General features: G+C 45.7%; 1 protein-coding gene across 1 annotated transcript; it reads left to right on the top strand.

Annotated features, from left to right (window-relative positions):
- Nucleotides 1-1,994: 1,994 nt before the first annotated feature.
- Nucleotides 1,995-26,294, top strand: CKMT2 (creatine kinase, mitochondrial 2). The gene is made up of 10 exons (XM_055430269.2): nt 1,995-2,115; nt 12,296-12,467; nt 13,757-13,955; nt 15,806-15,901; nt 16,390-16,611; nt 18,277-18,362; nt 19,295-19,418; nt 21,533-21,667; nt 23,038-23,163; nt 26,030-26,294. Exons 2-10 carry the CDS (start codon nt 12,316-12,318, stop codon nt 26,147-26,149), a joined length of 1,260 nt encoding a protein of 419 aa, XP_055286244.1. The 5' UTR covers nt 1,995-2,115; nt 12,296-12,315; the 3' UTR covers nt 26,150-26,294.
- The last annotated feature ends 1,396 nt before the right edge of the window (nt 26,295-27,690 follow it).

Here is a 27,690-nt window from a genome sequence, read left to right as displayed (position 1 = left end):
TAAGCTGCTTCAGTCCTGTCCAATTCTTTGTGACCCTGTGGACTGCAGCCCACTAGGCTCCTCTGTCCATGGCATTCTCCTCTGTCCATGGACATTCTCTGCCCATGGAGTGGGTTGCCACGCCCCACTCCAGGGGATCCTCCCAACACAGGGAGTGAACCCAGGTCTCCTGTGTCTCCCGTATTGCAGGTGGTTTCCGTACTGCTGAGCCACCTTGGAAGCCCATGGGGTGAGTTGGTGGAGGCTAAGTGTCTACGAATAAGGGACTGGGGAAAAAAGAGCAGTTTCTCATTGTAACCACCATCTTTTAAATTCTATATCTACATGCTCTTCAAAAGCCTCACCATTCTCTGCATCTGGGATTTGGGCTATTTCAGGCTCACTGGATTCATTTCACCTGGTGCCCGAACTGCCATGAAACAGTTTGGTCAGCCCCACAGACCTCTAACTTGCTGCCTGTTCCACCAAGGGAGGGTCTGTTAGGACAAAATGTGCAAACTGGGAGCTCTAACTCTTTACAGGATCATGCAACCAGTTTGGTGGGTCCTAATCTGCAATTGTTCAATGAGATAACATAGAACCTAGAAAATATCTGAGTATATCATATCACATGCAAAAAGGGTAAGTATCACTTGTCCGCTAGGTTATAATGATAGCATATATGTTAACTGAGACCAATACACAGTAAAGTGCTTGAATCGTAAGTGTACAGCTTGAGGAATTTTTACACGTGTGTACACTCATACAATCACCCCTAAATCAAGAACCCTTCCAGCCCCAGAAGGCCCTCTGAAGCACTCTCCCAGTCAGTACCCCCATGCAAAGGTAAAATATTTGTTTTTGCTTTGGGTCATATTTAAAAGAGGTGGAGGCTCTGAAAGAGAACCACTCTAGGTGGGAGGTTATTCCGGGCTCTATGCTCCATCATCCCCTCCTCGCGTGGCTTGGGTCCTGAGAAGGAAGGGAAAGGAATCAGCTGGTGATGGGCACCTGGACACAGAAGCTGGGTACGTGACCGTCACCAGAGGCCTGGGCAGCTCCCTCTGAAATGCAGGCTGTGCTCCAAAGTCCTGGTGGGTCAATGCTATTTACAGTCAACCTTTCCGGTTTGCAGTGGATGTTCCAAGGAGGGCTATTTTTAAGCAGGGTGATGGCCTGCAGGACTTTATGGTAGTAAATTAAGGTGGTGTGGATACAAAGTGTATGGTTGTATGGTGTAGCAATCTACTTCAGATGACCTGATCTAGAAGAGAAGGGTTATTACCCCTGAAGCCAGCCCGCAGATAACTAGTTGGAAGGAGATGCCCTGGTTCCTGGTTCAGAATGTGATTAGAAACGAGGGAGCTTTAGATGTCTTTCTCAGCTTGGAGGGGAGAGGGAAGGGTCCCGGAGAGAGGGGACTATTCTCCACAGCTAACCAGGGACCCAGGGATGGGCTCCTGAGGGAAGATAGGAACAAATTCCCAAATAGGTGCAGCATTTTTCCCGCGGTCCTCCCACTCCCAACCCGGGAGCCTGCAGGTCTGGGCAGCCAGTTAGCGGGCTGCGGGCCCAGGAAGCCCTCGTAGAGCCCTGGGAGAGACAGCCTACATGACTGGACTTGGGGGAGGGAAACATTTCAGAGAAAAGATCGGAGCTAGAAAGAGGACAGAGAACACCCTCTACCACTGGCGAAAGAATCAGAGGCCGGTGTTACAAGGACAAGATTGGGGAGCAAGGGAGTCTTTAGACCTGATCCAGATTGGCCGAGGCGGGCCCCGCCCCACCCTCCCGGCCCCGCCCCACCCTCCCGGCCCCGCCCCACCCTCCCGGCCCCGCCCCACCCTCCCGGCCCCGCCCCACCCTCCCGGCCCCGCCCCTCCCTCCCGGTCCCGCCCCTCCCTCCCGGTCCCGCCCTTCCCAGGAGCCCTTTTAAGGCCGGCCCCGCCCCGCCCCTTCGGAACCGCCCCGCCCCGCCCTCCCGGTCCCGCCCTTCCCAGGAGCCCTTTCAAGGCCAGCCCCGCCCCGCCCTTCGGCCCCGCCCCTCCCGGAGTCCTTTCAAGACCTGCCCCGCCCCCAACCTCACAGTCCTTGGCTGTTTGAGAGCGTCAGGACGCAGGAGGCTTCGGCTCCAAGGTCAGTGTGGCTGTGAAACCCGGCTTTATTCCTCCAAAACTGGGGTCATTGCTAGAGCCAGGGTAGGGGCCTTGTGAGCGGTGGACCCAGGGCTGTGGGCCGGGGTCTGGGCGATGCTCCTGTGTGAGGAATTCGTGGTAATTGTTGAGAAGAGCCGGCGGCGCGTCTGTCCTTGCCTGAGCCGCCCCGCACCCAGGCGCAGGTGACCATTCCGTGGGCCAGCTGCGCGCGGGGGGCTGGCACCCTGTCAGCACCCTGCCTGCGGTACCTGTCTTTGATAGTGAATCAGGACTTTTTCTTGACGGAAAAAAAATCTAAATGCCACAGAGTTGGGGACTTTAACTTTCAACTTTCTTTCCCTTGTAATCTGTAGAAACTCATTAGTTTGAGGGATGGCTTCCCTCAACAGCATCAGAAGGGATGCAGACCAGTGACTTGCGAGAAACTAACTGAAAAATGGACGCCTTGAAGCCCTGAAAAGGAGCTAATTACAGATTGGCCTAGGAGCCAGGATTTAACTGATTTAAACTGGTTAATATTATTGCTGGAGAACTATTTTTAAAATCTCTACCCCATTAATAAAGTAATGATTGAAGAACATTAAAAATAATCAAATATTTAAACAAAGCAATTAAAATATCTTTATTTAAATTTTATTTAAATAAAATAAATTTTAAACAAAATAGTTAAAATAATTAAATAAAATTAATAAATAATTAAAACCCAAGTAACTATTTCCACTGCCCCCACCTCCCCGACTGGAGGTAAAAATGCTACAGAGTTGGCCTCCTTGTGTTGCATCTCTGGCAAAGGGCTGTTGTTTGCTTGCTTGGTTGGATTACTGTCAGCCCTGTTTTTGGCCTTTGGGTAGGTGACCTCTCTGCTGGGTGTGGAGAGTGACATTCACCAGAATGAGGCAAAACCCTCTGGCCCTGCTCAGCGCTGCCCCGAGACCTTCCCTTGAGCGTTGTCCTGAGTCTGCGACACCCTCCCCCACAGGGTCAGGTGGAATCAGCTGCTGCTGCTGCTGCTGCTAAGTCACTTCAGTCGTGTCCGACTCTGTGTGACCCCATAGACGGAAGCCCACCAGGCTCCCCCTTCCCTGGGATTCTCCAGGCAAGAACACTGGAGTGGGTTGCCATTTCCTTCTCCAATGTGTGAAAGTGAAAAGTGAAAGTAAAGTCGCTCAGTCGTGTCTGACCCTTAGCGACCCCACGGACTGCAGCCTACCAGGCTCCTCCATCCATGGGATTTTCTAGGCAAGAGTACTGGAGTGGCTTGCCATTAAGGTGGCAATTAGTGGCCTCATGACACCACTTCCCTCGTTCACCTGGTGTGTTGTTTCCAGAAGTGCCACGTTTCCTGTCTGCAGCCATCCCGCTGCCTCTGTGTCTGAGCTCGTGTCCTTGGTCTGCTCCCCCTGTGCTCAGATAGAAGAACATGGCCGCCACCAGAACTTGGCAAGGGGCTTCCTGAGCCTCCCAAGCCAGCTCTGGGGGTTTAATTAGGCTGTGTGAGCCCTCCACTTCCTCTTCTACTTTTGTGGGCGCCTTTTCCAACCTCCCCCCCAAATCTTTTGTGGGTTAAGGCACTGTTCCAGCAAAGGGCGTGAGCACCGCATGCACCCACAAAATGCCAATTTCCTGAGCAAATCTACCCTGAGAGCATGGACCAAGGGCCAGGTCAGTTTTCCTAAAGGGGAGGCTGAGGAAGGTCTGGGAAACTTGGGGTGGAGGACAGGAGAAGGAATGGAGTGTCCTGTATGTTCCAAGGCAGGAGGAGAACTGGTTCTGAGACAGACTTTGCCCCTGACTCAGAGGCACTGGGACTCCATCTCTGCCACAGCCTAGAAGAGGAGCCATTTGCCTTCCCAGAGGGGACCACATGGACCTTGCGTCAGCATTCTGGGAGTCCCTGCTCACTGAGCCAGGAATCCCACAGGGAGCCCATCTGAAGGTGACCGCTGGAGGTCACACCCACTGCTGCCTGGGAGGCCACAGGGCTCCTTCCTTTGGGCAGGGAAGGAGGCTTCCACTGCATTTCAAAGAACTGGATGGTTCTTAGCTTCCTATTTTCTTGAAAGCGACTTACCCTTGTGACGGTTTTAAGTCTTCATTACCACGAGGCCTAGGAAAGGCCTCTATTTTACAGGGAAGGACCATAGATTTCTCTGCTTATGACTTTCTGCTTGTTAACTAGAATGAAGATACCCAAGGGTGCCTGTTAGGGTGCTAGTACATCTGGGGGTGGTGAGGTAACTTGAACCCTTTGCTCCCTTAGAACTGGGAAGGGACAGCCATTCTCTGCTGGCCACGAGTGACATCAGGAGAATTTGTTCAGAGTGTTCTGTGGAGTAGTCCAGCCTCAAGGACGTCCTCCATTTTGGGGTCACACTCTCTGGAGGAAAAGCTGACACGTGGTCCAACCCCTGGCCTTGCCCTCCAAGAAGCTCAAAACACAGACGCCGTGTACAGCTGGACCAGAAATAACTCTGAGTCAGCAAAATGGCTGACTCCATCCAGGTTACTCAGAACAACCAGGAGGTCAGAACTGAGGCAGTGACAGAACCCAAGGCTGGTTCCGTCCATATCCTAGGATGCGACAGAACCAGACAAAACCAGACCCAGACTCCCAGTACGCCTGCCTGAGGCAGAGGTGTGGGGCTCTTGGGCATGATGGCAGAAGAGCTTAATGTGGTGGTTCTTGTTTTTTTAGTGGAGAGGGCAAGTATATAACCAAGCACCATTGCTTTTTGGCTGTGATCTTGCACCCCATTTAGAAATCTCATTGGCTTGCAGCCCAGAAGTTTGGCCAGTTTGTAGCCCTGATGCTAAAAATTAAATCAGTCATAAAGTGTTCCAAGTTAGGGAAACTGAGGCAGATGACTTCTGTGGGGTTGAGAGCTAGAGACTACCTCCCTCCTCATCCCTAGTGTCCTTACTTCTGCAGGAGAGAGGGGAGAAGAGAGAAGAAAAGCCCATGCCCTGTCTCCTCCGAGAAAGGCAGGCTGGCTGAGCATCCCTGGCCTGGCTGGCAGGCGCTTTGGGCACCTGGCATCAGAGTGGGGTGGGTGAAGTGGCACCTGGCATCTCAGCCAGTTCAGCAGGAAAGAGGACAGGCTTATAATATTCTGGGACACTGGGGGAGTCACATGCTCTCAGGTGACAATCCCGTGTCTAGAAGCTTCTGTGGTAAATGCATTTCTACCGTCTTGGGGGCCTGAGTGAAGTGATCTGTGTCTCCCAGGTCCTGAACCACAAAGGTGGTTTCTCTCCAATTGCTGATCAGTGCAGGGCTGCCTGTGAGGTGCTGTGGTTTGCAAGGAGCCTGGATCCAGGGCCACAGACAAGCCTGTTTCAAATCCCAGCTTTATTTAAGTGTTGGTCCCTTAACCTTTCTCTGTTTTCCCCATCAGCAAAATAATGCCTACTTGCCAGGATTGTTTTAAAGACTGAGAACAACATTTGTATGGGCCTCTTGCATGATGCACGGATCATGGTGGGAGTTTGGTAAATGGAAGTTAAAAAGAAAAAAAGACAGTAAGGTGTGGCCACGCAGAGATGGAAAGGACATTCCAGGTGGAAGGAAAGGCCTGGGTAAAGGGTCAGAGTCTGGAAGAAGAACTTGGGAACCCAACTGAGGAAATCAATGTTGTGAGCCCTGACATTGGTTTTCAAAGGATGATCCATGGATCTGAACATACATGATGGGCTCCATCTGGAATCAAGGCTCATCCTCAGAGAGATTACAGAATAAAGCAATTAGATGAAACACTTTGAATGGTAAAACTGAAGTCAACAAACATTCAGAGAAGGGGCAGACCAGTGATGGCTAAGAAAACCAGTGGTGGCTGTGGGAAGAGAGTAATAACTGTCCTGTAGCCGTAAGGTCACTGGGGGAAGAGACTCACATTTGTTCAGCACCTACTCTACCTGTCACTTAGTCCTCACAGCAGCTCAGGGAGGGGTTTCATCATGTATAATGGAGGAATTCATTATATAGAGGGAGTTGCTGAGGCTCAGGCAGGCATTTTGTAGGCTCCGTAGACCCAGCAGGGCCTGAGAATTGCCGGTACAGCTTACATAATAGATATGTTGACAGTGCCATTCTTGCTATTCGTTCAAAAGATGGAGTCTGAAAATGTGGCTTTTTAACACACTTCACCGCTGACTTTTTTTTTTTAATCATAAAGGCAATCCATGCTGGTTTTTACAAGTGATGCAGTAATACAGAATTAAGAGAAAATAATCTGCCTACTTCAAGTCTATGGCTCTGAAGTAATGCTTTTTGCAGTTTGATGAGTAACCTTTAATACTTTTCTTTATGTTCATACTAATATATGCAAATGCATACATAGATACATCGTTGTTATAAAATTGGAGCCCCTCATATTCATTACTCTGAGATTTTTTTTTTCTCTTTTAACCTAAGAATAGAGCATAGCTGTGCATCCAGGTAAAGTGGAGGCACTTTTAACTGATTCTTTAATAGCCATGAAATATTCCATTGTCTCTTTTTATCACATTTCATACCATCCTTCTTCCTCTGATAGACAGGTTCTTCTAGGTTTTTATGCCACTACACATAGTGCTTCACTAAATATCTTGTACCTTCCTCCTTCTATGGGGCTTCTCTGGTTTTTCGGATGGTAAAGACTCTGCCTGCAATGCAGGAGACTGGGGTTCGATCCCTGAGTTGGGAAGATCCACCTGGAGAAGGGAATGGCAACCTACCCCAAAATATTCTCAAACATTCTGAGGACAGAATGTTCTAGAGGTGACCTCATGAGTGTTGCAAAGTGATAGGTACAGATGTGTGCACATGTTCAGCCCTTCATAAGTGCCAGGCCTCATTCAGATTCGTTCCTAGCAGCTGCAATGTTCTGGAATCTGGAATCCATCAGGGTTGTCCCCAGTTATGGGTTTTCTCTGGGCCTTTGGGGACAGGCAGCCACTATACATCCTGGGCAGACTCAGTCCCAGTGGACTTCACCTCTCCACATTTCAGGGAATTATCTTCTGTAGATTCTCTCCAGAGCCGAATTTGGATGCGTGACAGTTGTCAAGGAGTCCGTGTCCTCTTCTGGAAGATCTGGACCGAGACATAGAACAGGGGCTCTAATCAGCCCTTCTTCCTCTCTCTTTCTGCTGTGTTCCAAAGTAGATTGAATGTAGTGTGGGCTGAGTGCAGTGGCGGTTCTCCCACCTGGAGGGTGGCTGGAAGGCAGCTGGCCAGAGGGAGGCGATGCAGCAGGCCTCTGTGGTCTTCAGTCTATGCACACGGCTGTGTGGGGTCAGGACATTGTTGCTGCTTTCATCTTTGGTAGTTTGCATCCAAGTGCCAGCGCGAGGGCAGCTGGAGGTAAACAGTAGTTCAGACCAGCTCCCTGAAACAGTACAGCTGAAAGAACTGGGCCAGTTCCAGTAGCTCCCAGGGGCTCCCACGGGCTCTGGTTCCCCTGGAAGAACACGGACACTGTGACTTGTAGTTGCCTAGGTGGGTTGCTGGTTAAGAGCAAGGACTGTGAAAATAAACCACTTGTCCTGAATCCCCACATTGCCACTCACACACTGTGCTTTTGGACAAGTGATTTTACCTTTCTTTACCTCCATTTGCTTATCTATAACATGGGGATGATAAGAACGTCCTCTGTTGTGAGGATTTAATGGGGGAATAACCATAAAGCTAATGGAGCCATGTGCCCTGACAGTGTAGTAAGTGCCACATGAGAATTTTCTCCTCAGACTATGAGCTCTGTAAAAGCTGCCACATAGTAGATATCTAAATATTAATATTTATCAAAGAAGTAAAAAGATAGCTCTCCTTACCCTTTCATCACCAAGTCTTGCCTCTCCCTCCATTGCTTCCCACTGTGACTCCTTCCATGAAGCATGTCAGTATCATTCACGGTGACCATGACCTACACTGCCTGATGACCTTTGGAAGTCTGTGGTCAGTGGTGTTCCTGGAGGGTGGCGGAATCCCTGAGGGCATACCCTCTGATTCCACTGCCCTTCAGAGCTGCCCAAAATGATGCCTGTATGGCTGGATGGCAACTTGGCCACATAATTATCTTCTGTCAAGCCCTCGGTGGAAACCCTGATTAAGAAGAACCATCCAGGATCCCTGAGAGGCCATGAGGAACCAGAGGCAGCTAGAACTGTCTGGCAGCTCCATTTCTTGGAGAGGAAAGGTTGACTCCATCCAAACATACTATAATATTGTTATTAAACCTTTTAAGTAAAAACAGGATCTTCATTTAAACTCAGTACATGTGATTTTCCTTAACTGACCATTGGCTGTCAGTTAACCTCTCTTGTTTTTGAGTTCCCTCATCTTTTTTTTTTTAACTTTTTATTTTATATTAGAGTATAGCTGATTAGGTGGCTCAGTGGTAAAGGATCACGTGCTGATGCAGGAGACACAGGAGAAGAGGGTTTGATCCCTGGATTGGGAAGATCCCCTGGAGAAGGAAATGGCAGCCACTCCAATATTCTTGTCTGGAAAATTTCATGGACAGAGGAATCTGACTGGCTACAGTCAGTGGAGTTGCAAAGAGTCAGACACAACTTAGTGACTGAGCATGCACACATAGAAACTAAAATATGGATATGATAACATTTTAAACATTAATATTTTGAATCAGACACCCACCACAGATCACCTTCATAGGGAGAAGACCTTTAAAGACCACCAGTGGACTTACACGTGGACACCACCCCCTCCTCTTCCTCCTAACTCTGCCTCTTTGGATTTATCTCCTCAAATACGCTGATGTGAACACATATCAGTGCTAACGCCAACCAAGGAAAGAAAAATAAAAATCAACTATCTGAGCCAAACTCAGAAACAAATGCACTTCTTGTTAACTTAGGGAGTATGTGTCGGCCCATATATAGTCTAGAAAGAGCTTGGGCAATGCTTCCCTTACTTTGGAGAGTTCTGTGGTTAAATCAGAGAAGAAAAGTATTGCCTCTCTGCTTTGGAAGCAGATTGGAGGGTGTGGAAGCAGATACAACAGATTTCAAAGATGTAACCTGCTGTGTACAAAAGCCAGGAAGAATGGGTATTGTTCCTTGAGGAACACTGACGTACTCTTGGAAGGAGATGGACAACAGCCCAAAGTCTAGTAGGGAGCAAAGAAGTACATGTGTTCAGATGAATGTTGGGTCATTACAAGTCCCTGAAACGACTCCAAGAAATGGCCCATTTATCTTGCCTGCTGATTACTAAAGTAATTCCTGTTGTCTTTAGGATTGAGGGGATTCTTTTTAGACATGGCACAAGGGAAAAGGCTGTCTGATAATTTGATTTCCTGGGCTAACATAGGAAAATTAACTCTCTAAATTTTTTTCAAGGACTTTGATGCTTTAGGTGAGATGTTCAAATTTCTCCCTAGTGCTGCTCAAAAAGGTGTTAAGTAAAGACTTCTAGGTTGCTATCCTGGAAGAATAACTGGGAATGGGAACCGATCCCAGTTCCCAAAATGCAGTCAGGTAAGAAAGTGGACTGCAGAAGGCTACTGTTAGAATTGTGTGTAAAGCCATGCTGACCTCACCCTATTAGAGGAGTTTATTGTCTTCAGGGTAGCCTAGGTTTTCATCCCGTAACCATACTCTCAAGAGCCTCCTTGTAGCCATCCAACCCAACTATGCTTGGAGAATCCTGTAGCAGGGTCCTGATAATCTAAACACTAGGGGGGAAAACTCCACCCTTCGTTTGGGCATCACAGAGACCAATATAATGACACGGTACTAAGAATTGCCTGCTCTATTGTTTTCCACTCATCAACCCATGGTAAATAGCTCCCCCATCCTGGATGATGCTGTGAATTAATATTCCATTCTGATCTCTGGGCAGTAGTAGACAGGATATCAGATTTTCATCCCTGATGACATTATATATTTATCTTGATTTATACATATTCTCTATCTGCATCTCAGCCTGTCCATCTGTTGTCTATTTCCTACTTTCTAAAGCATATATTTTAGTAGTTCCTTTGTTATTGATCTGCTCTTTACCTTAAATTGTCTTTTTCATTGTCAGATTTGACTATATTTCCAAGTCTGGTTAATAATTATTGTCTTTTAGCCCCTTAAAGACACCGTTTTCTCTGTCTTCCATTGTTCACTGTTGAAAAATCAGCTGATGTTTTTTCTTTATAGATGAATCTGTCTTTTCTCTTTAACTTCTTTGGATATCTTTGTTGCTGGTAATCTGCAGTTAACTATTACTTATGTATGTGTGGGTTATTTTAATTTTGCTTGGTTTATGTCATACCTCTTGAGTTGTGGATTTTGTTTTTCATCAGTCCTGGAACAGCCTCAGTCATTTCTCTTCAAATATGGCTTCTCTATTTTCTCTATTCTCCCTTCTGAGTTCTCCATTAGATGTGTCTTTGATCTTGTCATTCTATCCTTATACTCTTATGTCTCATATTTTCCAGTTTCTTATTTTCTTGTGCAACATTCTGGATACTTTATTATGATATATCTTCCAGTTCATTTACTCTATCTTCAGCTGTATTATTATCCATAGTTCATTCTGGTTCTCTTTCAGATCAGGTTGATCATTCTTAGCACTTTCCTGTTGATTGCTCATCATTATGATTCCTTGCTTGCTCATCATTTCTTTAAACATTCTATATAGGGCTAATCTACGTTCTTGTCTGAAAATTACAGTATCTTCAGTTATTAGGCTGAATTACAGTCATTGGAGGTTTAAATATGTGGCCCTTCATCCTGTTGATTCCCATTCATAGTACCTCCTTGTGTGCTTAGTGATCTTTGAGGGCTTGTTATGGTTTGATCTTCATCTATAGGAAAGTATGGCCTAAACTGAATATACCTTCCTCAGAGAGGATTTGAGTGTGCTTTTGCTGGGAGGACTCGTGATCTTGGACCACTTTAGCCCCTCTCAAGGGTCCTAGTTAATCTGGAGAGTCTTAGACTCAGCTTGCCCTTTCCCTGCTGATAGCCTGATCTTAGTGTGCAAATGGACATCCACACTCAAGATAACCCAAATTTCCTGGCTTGTTACCCTGAGCTCTGACACCAACTCGGGGTGAGTGAAGTAGGAGAGTGGTCCTCAGAGACTTTGAAACTGTGCATAATGATTAGTGAAATTCATTTCACCTGCCTTCACCAATCAAGGTTGATTTAACAACTGCGTGTCCACCATGCAGTTTCTCCCCTAAACAATAAGGTGTTTGCCCAAGTTATCTTCCAGGAACATGGACTCAGCTGTGTCTAGTTCGAGCTGAGCTGGTTAAGACTGGATAGGACCACTGACCTCCCAACTGGGCATGCGCGAGTGTCCAAGCTCAGTGACCTTTTGACAGCGTAGGGCTGTCCACCCTCAGACCCTACAGAGGTAGCCTAATTACACCTGTGCTAAATGACAATTAACACACGTTTTCCCAATCACCTTTCCCCACACTCCCCACGCACTCTATGCTTCAGAGCGCCATGCTTCTTTGTTATCCCACAAATACTCCAGGCCCTTTACCTTCCAGGAGGTGAATTTGTGAGTTTTTTCTCCCGTCTTCTTCCATGGCTGCCTTGTGAATAAACCCTCCTAAGGGTTGCTGCAAACCTGAGGGTCTCAGCACTTTGGATTCCTGTGTGTTGGGCAAAATGAGCCTGGTTCGGTAACAGCTTCCTCTATCTCTCATAAGCCCAGCATGCCATTCTGTTCAGGGTCTAGTTGTGCAGCGGCAGAGCCCAAAGAGCACCTGGTCTGTCAAGCCGCCAGATGTGGAAAGCCTCCATTTTTTTCCCTTGATATTATATTGGTGGAGAAGATGACATGGACTTCAAGCAGTTTGACATTCTCTATGTCTAAAACTAACCAGATTTTTCCAAGCAGTGTAAGGAGGGTAGGGAAAAGAGGGAGAAAGAAAAAAATGAAAACAGAGGCTAAGTCTCCTGCAGTTTATTCTCTCCCCTATTGATCTCTATACTGTGGTTCAGGGCCATCCTGTGAGGCTGTCTAGACTTCAGCTTCTCAGGAGTTCCCTGGTGATCCAATGGTTAGGACTTGGTGCTTTCACTGTGGTGGCCCAAGTTTGATCCCTGGTCAGGGAACTAAGATCCTGCAAGCAATATAACACAGCCAAAAAATTCTTTTAAATATATATATACATATATATAAAATAATCCTCAGCTTCTCTGCTTTCCAGACACTCATCCAAGAGGAAGGATGGCCAGTACCTTCTCAAAGTTGCTGACTGGCCGCAATGCCTCTCTGTTATTTGCTACCTTGGGCACCGGTGCCCTGACCACTGGATACCTGCTGAATAAGCAGAATGTGTGTGCTGCAGCCCGGGAGCAACACAGGCTATTCCCACCAAGGTAAGTCCTCTTGGCTTTAAAATGACGCCAAATGCCAGCCAGAAATATGCTTTCTCCTGCTGAACCTGTCAGCCAGGGCCCCTCTTTCGGTCTCTGAGGATGAGTAAATCAGTTTGATTTGTGATGCACGGTGACCCTGGTGAACTCAAGGAAGTGTAGTGTCATCATTCCTGCCCAGAGCGTGAGGTCTAGTGGAATAGTAATAGCAAGACCGACCCTTTGTTGAACATGTCTAGGTGCGATGAGCACTTTACACAGTGTTACTCCTCTTAGCATCCCTCTGTGATGAAACGGGGGCTTCGGAAAAGTCAGTAGTGCCTGAGTTCACGCAGCTGGTGTAGCCAGATATGAATCGAGGGCCCTTGATTCCAGACCTGTGCCTCACACGTGCTGTGATAGCACCGATTTGAAGGATCAGCTTTAAAGGGACTTGCAGAAGGGAATTAGAGAAGTGGCATGAAGACAGAGTGTCGTCTCCACCCTGGGGAACTTACCATGGCTGAGAGGTCTCACACTGGGTAGAGTGGGAGCGCTGACTTGAAGGCAGGTGTGCATGAAAGACAGGAAAACCTGAGGTGTTTCTCAGAAATACTTACTTGGCTTTTGTGGGAATCAGGGTCTCTGAGGAAATTGCTGGCACCTGCCAGGCACCTCAGAAATTCCTGAGGTGAGAGTGCTTGTGGTGGCCCTGAATTCCCTATTCTTCAGTCAGTGCATATCCCAGGATAAGTTGCACCCCCCGCCATTTGATTTCTTCCTATGTGTTAGTTTAACAGATATTCACTGAATGCCTGTGTCTATAGGCAGACACTGAGCTCAGCATAGCAGATAGCCGTAGAATTTGCATCACAGAGGACAGATAAATAAATGAATTTCTGTGTAGTTACGCCTGCAGGGATTTTAGCCTATCACAGACCTAAGGGATCAAAATGTGACTGTTATAATTTACCAAAACTTAAAAAAAAAAAAAAGCCTGCATATGATTTCAGTTTCTTTCCTAATTATCTTCATTTTGTCTCCTCTTTACATAAACATAAGCCCAGTTTATGATGCTGGGCTCCTGTAGCCAGCATCATAAACCTCTTTAGGCGGGTCTAGGTCCATTTCTTTGGCAGTTCAGGGACGTATTTTTTTTTTAATCTGGCTTACTTGAATCATGACCTAGCCAGTTTCCCTCTGCCCCCTGGCTGAAGAGAGCCTGGTGGAAGGATGGTCAGAAGCAAAGCTCTTGTATAGGCCCCCATCCCTGCCGAGGCTGCTCATTGAACTCTTCTCTCCTCCGTGGACAGCGCAGACTACCCTGACCTGCGCAAACACAACAACTGCATGGCCGAGTGCCTCACACCGGCCATCTATGCCAAGCTCCGCAACAAGGTGACACCCAACGGCTACACCCTGGACCAGTGTATCCAGACCGGAGTGGACAACCCTGGCCACCCCTTCATAAAGACCGTGGGCATGGTGGCTGGTGACGAGGAGTCCTATGAGGTAAACTCGCAGCTGCCGGTTCCACAGTGTGTGTGTGGGGTGGGTGCTTTGGCTTTGGGTTCCCTCTGTGGGGCTGCATTCTCAGAACAGGTTCCCATAAAGATGAGCCAACTTCAGCAGAACACCTGCAGTACTTTCTGGAACAACGAGGTCTATTCTTCCCAGGGACAAGGCTTCCTTTGCGAAAGCTCTAGTATCCCTCCCCATAGAAGAATGAGTCGCATGACTCAGTTCTCCGAGCTTGTCAAGGGGGTGAACTGGTACAGAAAAAATAAAATCTTTTAATTTTTTGTTGTTTCATTGAATTGATGATGTGTATTCACCAGTGAGGCTTTAGAAGATGATATGTTTGTAGCTGAATTTTATTGAGGGGAGAGGATGGTTCCATAGGTGTTCAGTTTGGGAATTACTGATGCCCACTGTAGTCTTAGTGAATCATTAAGTCTCTTGGGGTTTCCCAGGTGGCGCTAGTGGTAAAGAACCTGTCTGCCAGTACTGGAGACGTAAGAGATAGGGGTTAGATCCCTGGATCAGGAAGGTCCCCTGAGGAGGCTATGGCAACCCACTCCAGTATTCTTGCCTAGAGAATCCCAAGGACAGAGGAGCCTGGTGGGCTACAGTCCATGGGGTCACAAAGAGTCAAACACGACTGAAGTGACTTAGCATGCACACACGCAAGTCTTCTGAAGAAATCCCATGATCCGCATCCTCATTCTGGGGGCAGAAGCCCAGGATGGTTCCCTGTTCTGGAGCTCAGTTGCTAGTGCAACTTCTATGTCATGACAAATACCTCCAGCCCATCTCCTTCAGGTCTGCCCCCTTTGCACCTTCTGTTACAGGGAGCTGAAGGTGGTTCCTTGGGAAGGCAGCTGTCAAGGGAAGTGAGGGGGCCATCTTGAATAGGTTAGATGGGCAGCTAACTCAAGAGCAGCAGTGCCAGCTCTGAGCTCCCAGAATCCCAAACTGGCGCTGACTCCTGGACTGACATCCCAGAGGCTTCAGGGTGCTCTGTTTGACTTCTCTTATCCTTATTTTACCTAAAGAATGTTCCTGGAAGTTTGTGGTTTTTTAAAAAGTAGATCCTGCTCGAGTTAGTTTGGGCGGGAAGGTCCTCAGAGGGTAAGAGGTCCCTCCTTTAACTGCTGTTGTGCACCTTTCTTTCTATGCAGCTACTTTTCTACAAATGTATTGTGTTACTTAAACTCTAGAACCAATTTTGACCACAAAACAGCTTAGCTTCTGATCTAGCAGCTTCTTTTATCCTTCAGATTCTTAAACACAAAATTTTCTTGCTTCATCTGATGGTATGAACTTGGCAGAACTGCTAGGGAAGAGATTACCATGACAGAGATCTGTATCTCTGCCCTCACCCAAGGGCAGTGTGCCTGGAGAGGTTTCCTCTGTCATTTGCCTACTACTACTATGGGACCACCTGGGTGGCTCAGTGGTAAAGAACCCACCTGCCAATGCAAGAGACACAGGTTCGATCCCTGATCTGGGACGATCCCCCAGAAGAGGGCATGGCAACCCACTTCAGTATTCTTGCTGGAAATCGGTATGGACAGGGGAGCCTGGCAAGAAATAGTTCATGGGTTCCAAAGAGTAGGACAAGACTTAGTGACTGAACAACAGCAACTGCTACTACTACTATTATTATTATGATTAGCCATCAACCCAGTCTCACACCTATTTCCTGCATGGTTGCACTGAGAATTTCAGAGAAGGAGGTATCACCTTTGGCTTGGCGCTTAAGATAAAAAGGAGCAAATGATGAACCAATTAAAGTAGATGAACCAAGGAAGATTCCTTGGTCCTTTCCCAAGGAAACAGGAGTCTCTTCCCTCCTGCAGGTGTTTGCTGACCTTTTTGACCCTGTCATCAAGCTGAGGCACAATGGCTATGACCCCAGGGTGATGAAGCACCCCACGGATCTGGATGCATCCAAGGTAGGCTCCAGCCACCTCTGTACCCTCCCATGAAGCTGGCACTCCAGAACCCAAGATAAGGAGCAGGAGAGAGAAGGATCCCTGGGTCCAGCTGCCCTTGAAAGCTCTGTGATGGCCTTCCCACACCATGCTTCCTGGAGGGCCATTGAGACGGTCAGGAAATTGCCAAAGTCAAATTTCCTTCCTTCCTAAAAAAAAAAAAAATTTCCTTCCTTCCTACCACCAGGGTAGTGGTGGTGGTCACTGAACACCTTCAGCTTTTCCTGAAACAATTCTTTTTTTTCACCCCAAATCTAGCCGGGGTAAAGGACTGCAGAGGGCGCCCTGTGAAGTAGCTCCTCCTTTGACTTCTAAGACCCCTGTCTCCAGAGTGGCAGGATGGCTCCAGCATGTACAACTGCTCTGTGCCCGGGGGTCCCCTGGTCGGCGGGGTGGAGGCCACTGTGGCCACGGCCCTGCCGTGACCCCCCGTGCGCTCTGCTCGGCAGATCACCCAGGGGCAGTTCGATGAGCGCTACGTGCTGTCGTCTCGGGTGCGCACAGGCCGCAGCATCCGCGGGCTGAGCCTGCCGCCCGCCTGCACCCGGGCTGAGCGGAGGGAGGTGGAGAACGTGGCCATCACGGCCCTGGAGGGCCTCAAGGGAGACCTGGCCGGCCGCTACTACAAGCTGTCTGAGATGACGGAGCAGGACCAGCAGCGGCTCATTGATGTGAGTGGCTCCTGAACCACCCGGCTGCCAGGGGCGGAGCTGTGCGCGGCTGTGCGGCCTCCCCGGAGCTCAGGACCCTGCCCTGGTTGGGAGCTTGCTGGGGTTTCAACCCGGGCAGAAAGAGCAGGCCTTAAAAGTTTAGGTCAAAAGTGGAGATGGTCTCAGGATGAAGTCTGCAGAGGAAACCATGGGATGGGCTGGGATTGGTGGGTGGGGGTGGATGGAGGATCCCCTGGCTTGTTGATTAATTGGAACAATTGGGCGTGGAAAATACTGCCTGTGTCTCCCATCAGTTCAGTTCAGTCGTTCAGTTGTGTGAACCGCAGCTTGCCAGGCCTCCCTGCTCGTCACCATCTCATGGCCACACTCAAATCCAGAAAGCCCAGAACATCTGGAAGGGGACTCATCCAGGTCGAAGGCCTGCCCCCAAACCTGCCTCACACCAGAGCCCACCTCTGAGATTCCTGCTGCCTCCCCAGGCTCTCCATGGCTTCAGTCTCACACTAGGGAAGACAAAACCCAAGTCCCTTTTTTCTCCTGGCATTTTCACAAGTAACTTTAGACTCCAAGGAAAAGCAGAGATAGATTTTCTGTCATTTCAGAAGATGCGATACCAGAAAAGATGCCCCATTTCCACACGAGATGGGCCAACTGATGGTCTAGAGGCCTCTAGAGGACTCAGTCTCCTGGTTCTCTCCACTTGCCCTGTTATAGAACAACTCCTCTTCAGCCTCAAGTAGCTGCTTCTGGTTTCCAGCTTAAAGGCCACGCTGTTTCCTGGGTAATAACAGTCCCTAAACTTGTCCCAGCTCTTCCACTTAGAGACTATAGAAGGACTCTCCTTCCCATGTCCTCTTGATTTCTGACTTCAGAGTGATCATATTGGAATATATGGTATCCACATTCATATTCTTACTGTGTCCACACAAGCAAGAAAAATGCCAGTCTCTGGACACTGATTTTGATCTGTGGTGTGGTATATTGTAGTTAGAGGCATACTTGGGAGTCATACAGGTCTAGGTTTGCATCTAGACTTTGCCATTTCCTAGCTGTGTGATAGGTTGTTTTTTCTGAGCCTCAGTTTTCTTTTCCTATCACACAGAATGATTACATTTACTTCAGAGTGTTGTTGCAAAGATTAAAGGAAATAAAAGTACATAGCATAGAGCCTGGCACCGAGTGAGCATTAGATGAATGGTGACTATTTTTATTTACAGATCATTATTTTACATCTCGAGTAGTTTGTAATGAAAAGGATAATAAGAATAAGTAAACCTACAACATTAGAAACATGGAGAATGCAACTGTGTGGAACACTTCTCGGGACAGCACCCCCTTGCTCACTGCCCACTCTGCCATTGCATGGGGTTGGTGCTGGCTAGATAGACAGGCTCCATAATGATTAAGGATTTCCATCTGGGTTAAACCAGTGTGAAAAAACCAATGTCCAGGACACACCCAATAACAAGAATCTCTGAGAGATGGGAACTGGGCATTAGAATATTTTTAAGCTCTCTGATTATTTTAGTGAGCAGCCAACACTGAGAAGCACTGCCTGAAAGACCTCAGCCATTATTAGTGAATTGGAAATTGACCACCTGGCGCTTGCCATCATGTCTGATCTCATCAGTGTCTTCGTTTTGCTTTGTCCCTTTTGGCCTGCAGGACCACTTTCTATTTGATAAGCCAGTATCCCCTTTACTAACTTGTGCTGGGATGGCCCGTGACTGGCCAGACGCCAGGGGAATCTGGTATGGACTTAGCATTTTCACATTTGCAGTGTGTGCAGTGTTCTCCTTCAGATCACTGCTTGTCCTAACCTGAAGTTGCTGTGACCTGCACTTGACAGCATGCCTGGCTTGAGAAGATAGAGTACTTAGAAGTGGAGAAGATAGAGTACTTAGAAATTGGTGTGTTTGTGTGTTTAATAAGTATAGTGATGTTTCCAAGATGTGCAGGAATGCTAGCTGGTTTGCATGAATTATGCATGAAAAAAATTGTAAGAAAAAAATAGCTTCGTATTATTTGACTTTAGAGAATCTGTTTCATGTCATTAAGGCAGAAAACCAGAAAATGAAAAATAAATATTGAGGATTTAAGCAAAATCCTACAAGGAAGAGTGGCTATGAGTATACACATATTTTGTCTTGGCCAACAGTCCTCAGGCCACTTTGATTCTTGTTCCTTGGTAGGTTATTATGGCACTACCAGAAGGAGCCCAGATCAAAGTGTTGGGGAACAGCTGCTCAGTGCGGGTGCATAGGCAGGATCTATTCAGCAAACATATATGAAATCTGTATCCCAAACATGTTGAGCTGCAGGTAAAATTTTTTATTAAGTGCCATATGATTTTGGTTGAATCTATTAGGAGACAGAACACTCTTGTTAGCAACAAAGCTGAAAGTTATGATGGCTGAATTATTGTCATCCTAGTCTGAGGAATGAGGGAGATTATGTTCTTGTTTGGCAAAAGCATGACATGAGGGTTGGAGTTGGTGTTACTCTTCATTCTGTCAGGGTAACATTATTTTGCAGTACTTGTGCGGGCACGGTGAAGAATTTAGGACCATATAAGGCAATGAGTAAGGCGAAATGAAGCAATCAAGCTACAGAGGTAATAGGAATTTTCATGTGTTGAAACAAATGTAATTAACACTCAAAACTGTATTTCTCACTTCATTAGGCATAATTATGACAAGACATTTCTCATCTGGATTAATGAGGAAGACCACACCAGGGTAATCTCTATGGAGAAAGGAGGCAATATGAAAAGAGTGTTTGAGCGATTCTGTCGTGGACTAAAAGAGGTAAGATGTCATCAGAAAGTTCTGAATATTCACTAAAATAAAATCTCTTTATTTTTCATTCTTGAAAAAAAGTACTGTGGTGACTTCCAAGACAGGGCTAATTTTTTCTAGGGTTCGTGGCACTCTTTTGGGGTGTGGCTTCCAGCAAGCTCCCATGCTTCCTGCCCCAATCAGGATGGTTTAGAGAAGTCTGTGGATCATTAGCTATTTTCTGATTTCTTTAACAGAGCTCTTGGCTGTTCTAAGCATAGAAACAGTATAGGATGCATCTTTGTTCATATATAAGCAGTCGATCCTAAAGGAAATCAACCCTGAATAGTCACTGGAAGGACTGATGCTGAAGCTGAAGCTCCAATACTTTGGCTACCTGATGTGAAGAGCCAACTCATTGGAAAAGACCCTGATGCTGGGAATGATTGAGGGCAGGAGGAGAAGGGGATGACAGAGGATGAGATGTTTGGATGGCATCATCAACACAATGAACATGAGTTTGAGCGGGCTCCGGAAGATAGTGAAGGACAGGGAAGCCTGGCGTGCTGCAGTCCATGGAGTCACAAAGAGTCGGACACGACTTAGTGATTGAACAACAAAAACAACATGACCACAGCCTTACTTGCTGAGAATTACTATATCTTCCTACAATGTTCATATGAAAAAATAATAGCAACTGACATTTATTGTTTAGTATTCCTAGGTACTGTGTTCAGTGCTTTACATGGTTCATCTAATTTAATTGGACCATTTTGATATGGTGATAGAAGAGGTTTAATTTTCTATTAAAGAAGTACTGTAGAATAAAGGATTGAAATGTTACCATTTGCAACAATGTGGATGGACTTGGAGGGCATTATACTAAGTGAAATATCAGACAGAGAAAGACAAATACTGTTATGGTCTCAGTTATATATGGAATCTAAAAAGTACAACTAACTCATGAATAAAACAAAAAAAGAAGTAGACTTACTGCTTTAGAAAACAAACCATTGGGGAGAGGAGGTGGGGGAGGGGTAATAGAAGGGTAGGAGGAAAAAAGGGTTATTATGAGACTATATGAAATCAGGTGTGTGAAACTTTTGAAAATTGTAAAGCATTATAGAATTTAAAGAATCTTTCATTCATTAAAAAAAGATTGGGCTTCCCTGGCGGCTCAGTGGTAAAGAATCTGCCTGCCAGTGCAGGAGACACAAGTTTGATCCCTGTTCCAGGAAGATCCTACATGCCGAGGGGCAGCAAAGCCTGTGTGCTACAACTATTGAGCCAGTGCTCCAGAGCCTGAGAGCTGCAACTAATGAGCCCACATGCTGCAACTGTGGAAGCCCAAATGCCCTAGAGCCTGTGCTCTGACACAAAAGAAGCCACTGCAATGAGAAGCCCACTTTCCACAACTAGAGCATAGCCCCCCACTCGCCACAACTAGAGAAAAGCCCTTGCAGCAATGAAGACCCACAAAAAAATAAATTATTAAAATAAAAGGATTAAAAATAAAAAAAGAACTGCAAGTTAGTTTTTCTTTTCCAAATATAGAAGTAAAAGGTTGGGGGTGGGAGGAGAAGGGGACGACCAAGAATGAGATTGTTGGATGGCATCACCGACTCTGTGGACATGAGTTTGAGTGAACTCCGGGAGTTGGTGATGGACAGGGAGGCCTGGCGTGCTGTGATTCATGGGGTCGCGGAGAGTCGGACACGACTAAGCGACTGAACTGAACTATAAATTTCAGTTCAGTTCAGTCGCTGGGCTGGAAGAAGCACAAGCTGGAATCAAGATTGCTGGGATAAATATCAATAACCTCAGATATTCAGATGACACCACCCTTATGGCAGAAAGTGAAGAGGAACTCAAAAACCTCTTGATGAAAGTGAAAGAGGAAAGTGAAAAGTTTGGCTTGAAGCTCAACATTCAGAAAACGAAGATCATGGCATCTGGTCCCATCATTTCATGGGAAATAGACGGGGAAACAGTGGAAACAGTGTCAGACTTTATTTTTTGGGGGCTCCAAAATTTACCTAAGTTTTATTCATGGCAAACATACAGTATGCACACCTCTCCCCAGTGCTGGGGACATGCTGAGTGAATGGCTCTCTGAGAACTTCATAATTTGTTCCCTGTTGTAGGTGGAACGCTTAATACAAGAGCGAGGCTGGGAGTTCATGTGGAATGAGCGCCTGGGATACATTTTAACCTGCCCTTCGAACCTTGGCACAGGATTGCGAGCTGGTGTCCACGTCAGGATCCCAAAGCTCAGCAAGGTACTGTCACGTAGCCTGTGGTCCTGTTGGGTTCCACCAGGATGAGCTCACCTGGGGCTGCTTTGTGGAGGGGGAAATGTCCCAGTCCATTCCTTAACCTTTACTTTCTGATCGATAAAAGAAAATGACAAGAAAAGGTTGTTTGCTTAAAAAAATGCTTGTGTCCATAGGATAAGAGGTTAAGGGGCTGTAAGAATGGGATGTGACTTTAGGAAGTTTAAATCCTCCATCATATCACAAATCGACATGGACAGACAGGCTGTTCTCCTCCCTGGCCAGCCTTCCATCTCCTTCTCTGTCCTAGTTCAGAGGTTCTCAGGCTTGAACCTGCAGCAGAATCACCTGGAGGGTTGTGATTCTCGCAAGTTTCTGGGTGATGCCAATGCTGTTGGTCAGGGAACTACACTTGAAGCACCACACGGTCACAGTCGGACCTCATGTTCAATTTGTGGGAAGGCGAGAGAGCATGCCAGTGTGTCCGTGTGAAGATCTAAGGTCTAGGCCTGGCAGTGGCACTTTTCATTTCTGCTTGTTCCATTAGCAAGAACCTAGACAGTGGTTACTTCCTCAGCTCACCTGTTAAATAGGAAAATGGATTCTGGTGGGCACCTAGGGGTTTCTCTGTCACAGCACACCAAGTGAATCAAATACTTTAAAACAAGTTTAGAAAATGTGATTTTGGGCCCCCTCCCCCCCAAAAGTATGGTAATATTATTCAAAATTCCAATTCTAAGAAAATTATTTGATGTGACTTAATGTCTTGATTTTAATTATATCAGTAACAACTGTTATACAGATGAACAATAAACTCACCAAAGGGTATCTAGATGCCAGAATAGGGGTATAGAAGTTAATAACAGCTCTGCTACCTTCTAGCTATGTTCTACTTTAAGGCAAGTTAATTTCTCTGAGGCTTAGTTTCCTCATCTGTGAAATAGGGGTAAAAGTGATACCTTCTTCATGGGATTATTGTAAGTTTTAAAAGTTCCAGCACAGGGCCCTGGTACATAGTAAGTATACGTTTGTGTTTGTGCATGCGTGCCCAGTCGCTTCATCGTGTCTGACTCTGCAACCCTGTGGGCTATAGCCTGCCAGGCTCCTCTTGTCCTTTGGATTCTCCAGGCAAGAATACTGGAGTGGGTTGCCATGCTCTCCTCCAGGGGATCTCCTCCAGTGTCGACCCAGGGATCAAACCCGCATCTCCCGCAGTCTAGGCGGATTATTTACCCATTGAGCCACCTGGGAAGCCCAAATATATGCCTACTAAATATGAACTGTTATTACTTCTCATTTTACATCTTTTCTACGTGTGCCAAGGACGATGAATCAGTTTTGCCTCTTATGACACCAAGCATTCTCCTTTGGCCCAGGATCCACGATTTTCTAAGATCCTGGAGAACCTGAGGCTCCAGAAGCGGGGCACAGGCGGTGTGGACACTGCAGCGGTAGCGGACGTGTATGACATTTCCAACATAGATCGCATTGGCCGATCAGAGGTAACATCACTCTCACTTTCCAAAAATGAGCTAACAAAATCAGCCTAAGAGGCAAAGCAGTGACCTCAACAACCCTTCCTTATTCACAAAATTCAAGACCTCCTCTAGACCCATTGAGTCCTGCGTCATGTTAGCATTTCGTTCTGTAGCACTTGTCCTCCATGGGAAAGCACTGCATAAAGGTAAGAACCATGGGATCTGAGAATGGATAGACAAGCGAAGGAATTCACAGTGGGACTGCTGTCACCCGCCTGCCCCCAGAGCCGTTCCAGCAATCATGAGTGGCAGGAGCTCTGTTATGCTGAAGGACAGCAGTCTTATCACTGTGAAGTGTGAGAACACGTGTGCTCTCTCTTTGAGCGGAGTGAAATAGTGGATTTTTCTCTTGATTCTGAATTTCCTTTGTTGAAGGTCACATGCTATCATCTTCACTTGGGCATTTTTAGCTACTTGATAGTTTGTATAATTTTGTATTTAGGGCTCAAGATGGCAAATAAGATATGCACCAGATATGTGTAAGATTGTGCTCGGCAGATGGCCCTTAGGATTCTGTGACTATGAAGGATGAAAGATTCATAAACTGTAGGTAGGCCTGGAGTGATGTGTGAGAAAAAGCACAAAGAGCACAGGTAATGAACATGCAGCAGAATCCTGAGCAAATCCTGATCTCGGTAATCCCTCCCAGTTTATCTCATTGAACATATTGTATGTACTTGCTAAGTCACTTCAGTTGCGTCCAGCTCTTTGTGACCCACAGGCTCCTCTGTCCATGGGATTCTCCAGGCAAGAATACTGGAGTGGGTTGCCATTTCCTTCTCCAGAGGATCTTCCCGACCCAGGGATAGAACCCACGTCTCTTACATCTCCTTCACTGGCAGGCGGGTTCTCTACCACTAGCGCCACCTGGGAGGCCCTGAACATACTGTGCCCATCATTAATTAAAAGGCTTTTATACAACTCAGTGGCATCACTGACTCAATGGACATAAGTTTGAGCAAACTCCAGAAGATAGTGAGGGGCAGGGAAGCCTGGTGTGCTGCAGCCTGTGGGGTTGCAAAGAGTCGGACATGACTTGGCAACTCAACAACAACATACAACTCAATAACTCAGTGGCTGGTTGTTAAACCCATAGATCATTGCTACTCTTTCTTCTTTCTTGCCATCTTTTGCATATTTCATTGCTAGTTGGTATTCCTACCAGCAAACTGAGGGAAGGAAGGGAGAAAACAAAACGATGAAATCAGCCTGCATGCTACCAGCTCTGGTAAAGTACTTGAGGAAGAAGCAGCTGTAAATACCACACCTTCTGAAATTAGCTAAATAACGTATGGTGTAGTGAATAATAAAGAAAATCTGGGCCCTAGCCCTGTTTGCCTCTAATATTAAAACTTGATTTTAATTACTGGAAAGCCAGGTGGTCATCATTTAAAAAAAAAACACCTATGATTTAGTAAGTGATCTTTTATAGGAAATAGAAAAATTCCCAAAAGTGTTAAAAAAAAAAAATCCACTTATTTAACCTAACAGCCCTGTTAACCATTGTGAACATTATTCTAAATTGCCTTCCATTCTTAAAATTATTAAAAAAATTTTTTTTTACTAAATTTAGTATTGTTACATATATTTGATATAAAACAACTTTTTCCCAATGTATTTTTCAACATGAACATTTTTCTACTGTATTAAATATTCTTCAAAACATATCTATTTGTCTCCCTGATTATTTGATATTATGTTTGACCATCTCCGTGTGTAACTCTGATCACAACTATGATTAGTTAGGATATATTTCTAGAAAGGGGATTCTTGGGTTAAATATGAGAGTCCCTTACTTATGACCAAGTTTCCTACCAGAAGATTTATACCAAGAGAGTTCCACTGGCAGTGAATGATCCCTCACCACATCCTCATCAACAATGGAATGGATCAGTTGGATAAGCAGAAAAAATAAGTGTTATTTTTTTTTTTTAGTAATGACTAGTTTTTTGACCCAATCCTTTCTTAGAGCTTCCATTTCCCTTCTGCATGAAAAGAAGTGGGGAGGACACTAGACTCCATCATGCCTAAAATATGTTCAGCTGTAACACTTAACCATCTCCTCCATTATTGCTGGGCATTCTTGAGTTATATCATGTATTTTAGTGATGTCTGGAACTAAATAGTAATTACTTACTACCTTAGTTGGGTTTTTTTAGGAGCAGTGCAAGGATTCCCAGGGGAAAAATCATAGGTAAATGTACTCTAAGAAAACCAATTATTTGTAAATTAAAGTTCTAACTTATTTTAAGCAGGGAATTTTTTAAAAAGTGTATCTTAATGTAATTCACATAGTTGCCTTAAGTAACAAACTAGCCTGGTTCTGTGCAAACATTCTTTAATTGCCAAACATTTGAGTTGAAATATTGTTCAGAAAGCTGTTTACTGTGTAAATGATAATATTTGAACTATAGCATATTTAGTGCTCAGGTAGCTTAGTGGCAAGTCAGAATTTAGATCTGGGTCAGAGAACATCACGAGGGTGTCACTGTGTAGATATACTTTAAGACAAACTCATTTTTTAGCAGAGATTGATGGGGAAGAATTGTCTGAAATGCAAACTAATGGTTTTCATATTTTTAAAAAGTTCTCACACACAAAGTAGTAACCTTATCTTAATGACAGAAAGATCAAGAGAAACCCTGTAATATCTCTGCTAGCTATCAGATACCTGTCCTCCCACAAAACTTCAGGGAAACAGTGAGAAGAAATTGTTATACAGTCCATCTAACAGGGCAGGTTCTCATGTGTCCCAGTATTGTTCCTTTTGATCAAAGCCTTGCATGTGTCTTCTGTACAAATTAATGTTTCATCTCTTTCACTGTCAAAGGTCGAGCTTGTTCAGATAGTCATCGATGGAGTCAATTACCTGGTGGATTGTGAGAAGAAGCTGGAGAGAGGCCAGGATATTAAGGTGCCACCTCCTCTACCTCAGTTTGGCAGGAAGTGAACTTTCCTATCCCTGATTTATAAATAATCTGTCTGCTGGTATGACAGACATAAAGAAATTTCTACTCTGAGAGTTTTTGTAGACTTGGAAAAATATAAAAATTATAGGTCCTGTCTATCTTTACAATAAAACTCTCCTTATTATCTTTGGTGTGTTTCCTGATTTTTTTTTTTTTTATGCTACTAAGATGGGTAAACACATCCAATTGCAAGTAGCAGGCAGTAAAAATATTTTAGGACAATGATAAATCTCATATTGGTAAGACCACTTTGCACAAACCTAAAAACCCTCCAACTATCTAGATGCTAACCCTTCAGCAAATCCCTGCAGACGCCGTTGGAAAATCAGGAACTAGTGTAATCAGTTTTCTGGTAAGTAGAGTGAGAGGAGACGCATGTCTCTTGAAATAAAGACTATACAGATGAGGACAAACAGAGACTGTTTATTCAGGGCTTGCTGTAGCGAGGGAGTCAGCCACCATCGCCTACTTAAATTTGGCAAAAACTCAAAGGCAGGCATAGGAAAGCTTTCTGGTGAAAAAAAAGGGTGTGCTCAGGCATGCTCTGAGTGGTCTGGTAGGCCTGGGGAGACTGGAGGCAGACTAACTAGAAGTGGGATATCCTAAGTAAGTGGTTTGGAAAGTATTATTTGGCTTTCTCTGGCTGGTCCTGAATTGGAAGCAGGGGCAAAAATGAGGGCAACTGGGAATCACTGACCAAGCCCAGTCTCAAAGCTGATGGCTTCAGAGATTGTGGTCTGGCTTCTTGAATTGGTTGCAGCAAAGGTTGTGAGTCAGAGTTCTGTTTTCATAGATAGTCTGGCCATTGTCTATTGGTACATTCAGTCTTTCAAAGGCAATCCAAAGTTTGATGTCTCAAACACTGAAGACATAGTATAATTCGATAGCTAAATTCTTCCCTCAGCACGCAGATACTTGTCTCTCCAATCTTGTTATTCTTTTCCATCCATCCTGTGATGTCTGTAACCTGAAGAGCACAATAGAAGAGGTGGGAGCAACTAATTCTATAAAACTGCTCCACATAAATAGAAAAAGACCTTGGATAACAGGAATGAGATCAAGTTCTTCGTGAGTACTGTAGATGCTACGGTGAAGATACATCATTGTTGTCATATAAGCATTGTTGTCCCTCCTTTTTATAAAGTATACAAATAATCCACTGGTGCTGATGCTAATAGGCACCATACTAACTTTTGAATGACAGACTGATATGTGGTTGAAATTTAGAAGAGCAAGGCACCCCCAAGATAATTCAGGATATTGTGATATTCCCCTGAACATCCTCCGAATGGGATGGGGTGGAGGGCCATTCTACCCACCAATGCCTGTAGATGTAAGAGGGAGCTTGACCTCGACAGTGACTGGCATGCTGGGGTCGAGGGATGGAGGGTTGAGAGGACTGGCATCACGGCCAAGCACGTTGACTCTACAGCACGTTTCTTGAATACAAGTCCCAACTCTCCCATTATATGGCATTAAGTAATTGACTTAGTCTCTAAGTTCTTCAAGTTCTTCTGTGTGA

The sequence above is a fragment of the Moschus berezovskii genome, chromosome 8 (assembly GCF_049115385.1).
Source record: "Moschus berezovskii isolate FMDL1 chromosome 8, NW_MosBer_1.0, whole genome shotgun sequence".
Classification (NCBI taxonomy): Eukaryota; Metazoa; Chordata; class Mammalia; order Artiodactyla; family Moschidae; genus Moschus; species Moschus berezovskii.
The sequence above is the reverse complement of the archived record's forward strand: the minus strand, read 5'-3'. Positions and strand labels throughout refer to the sequence as shown.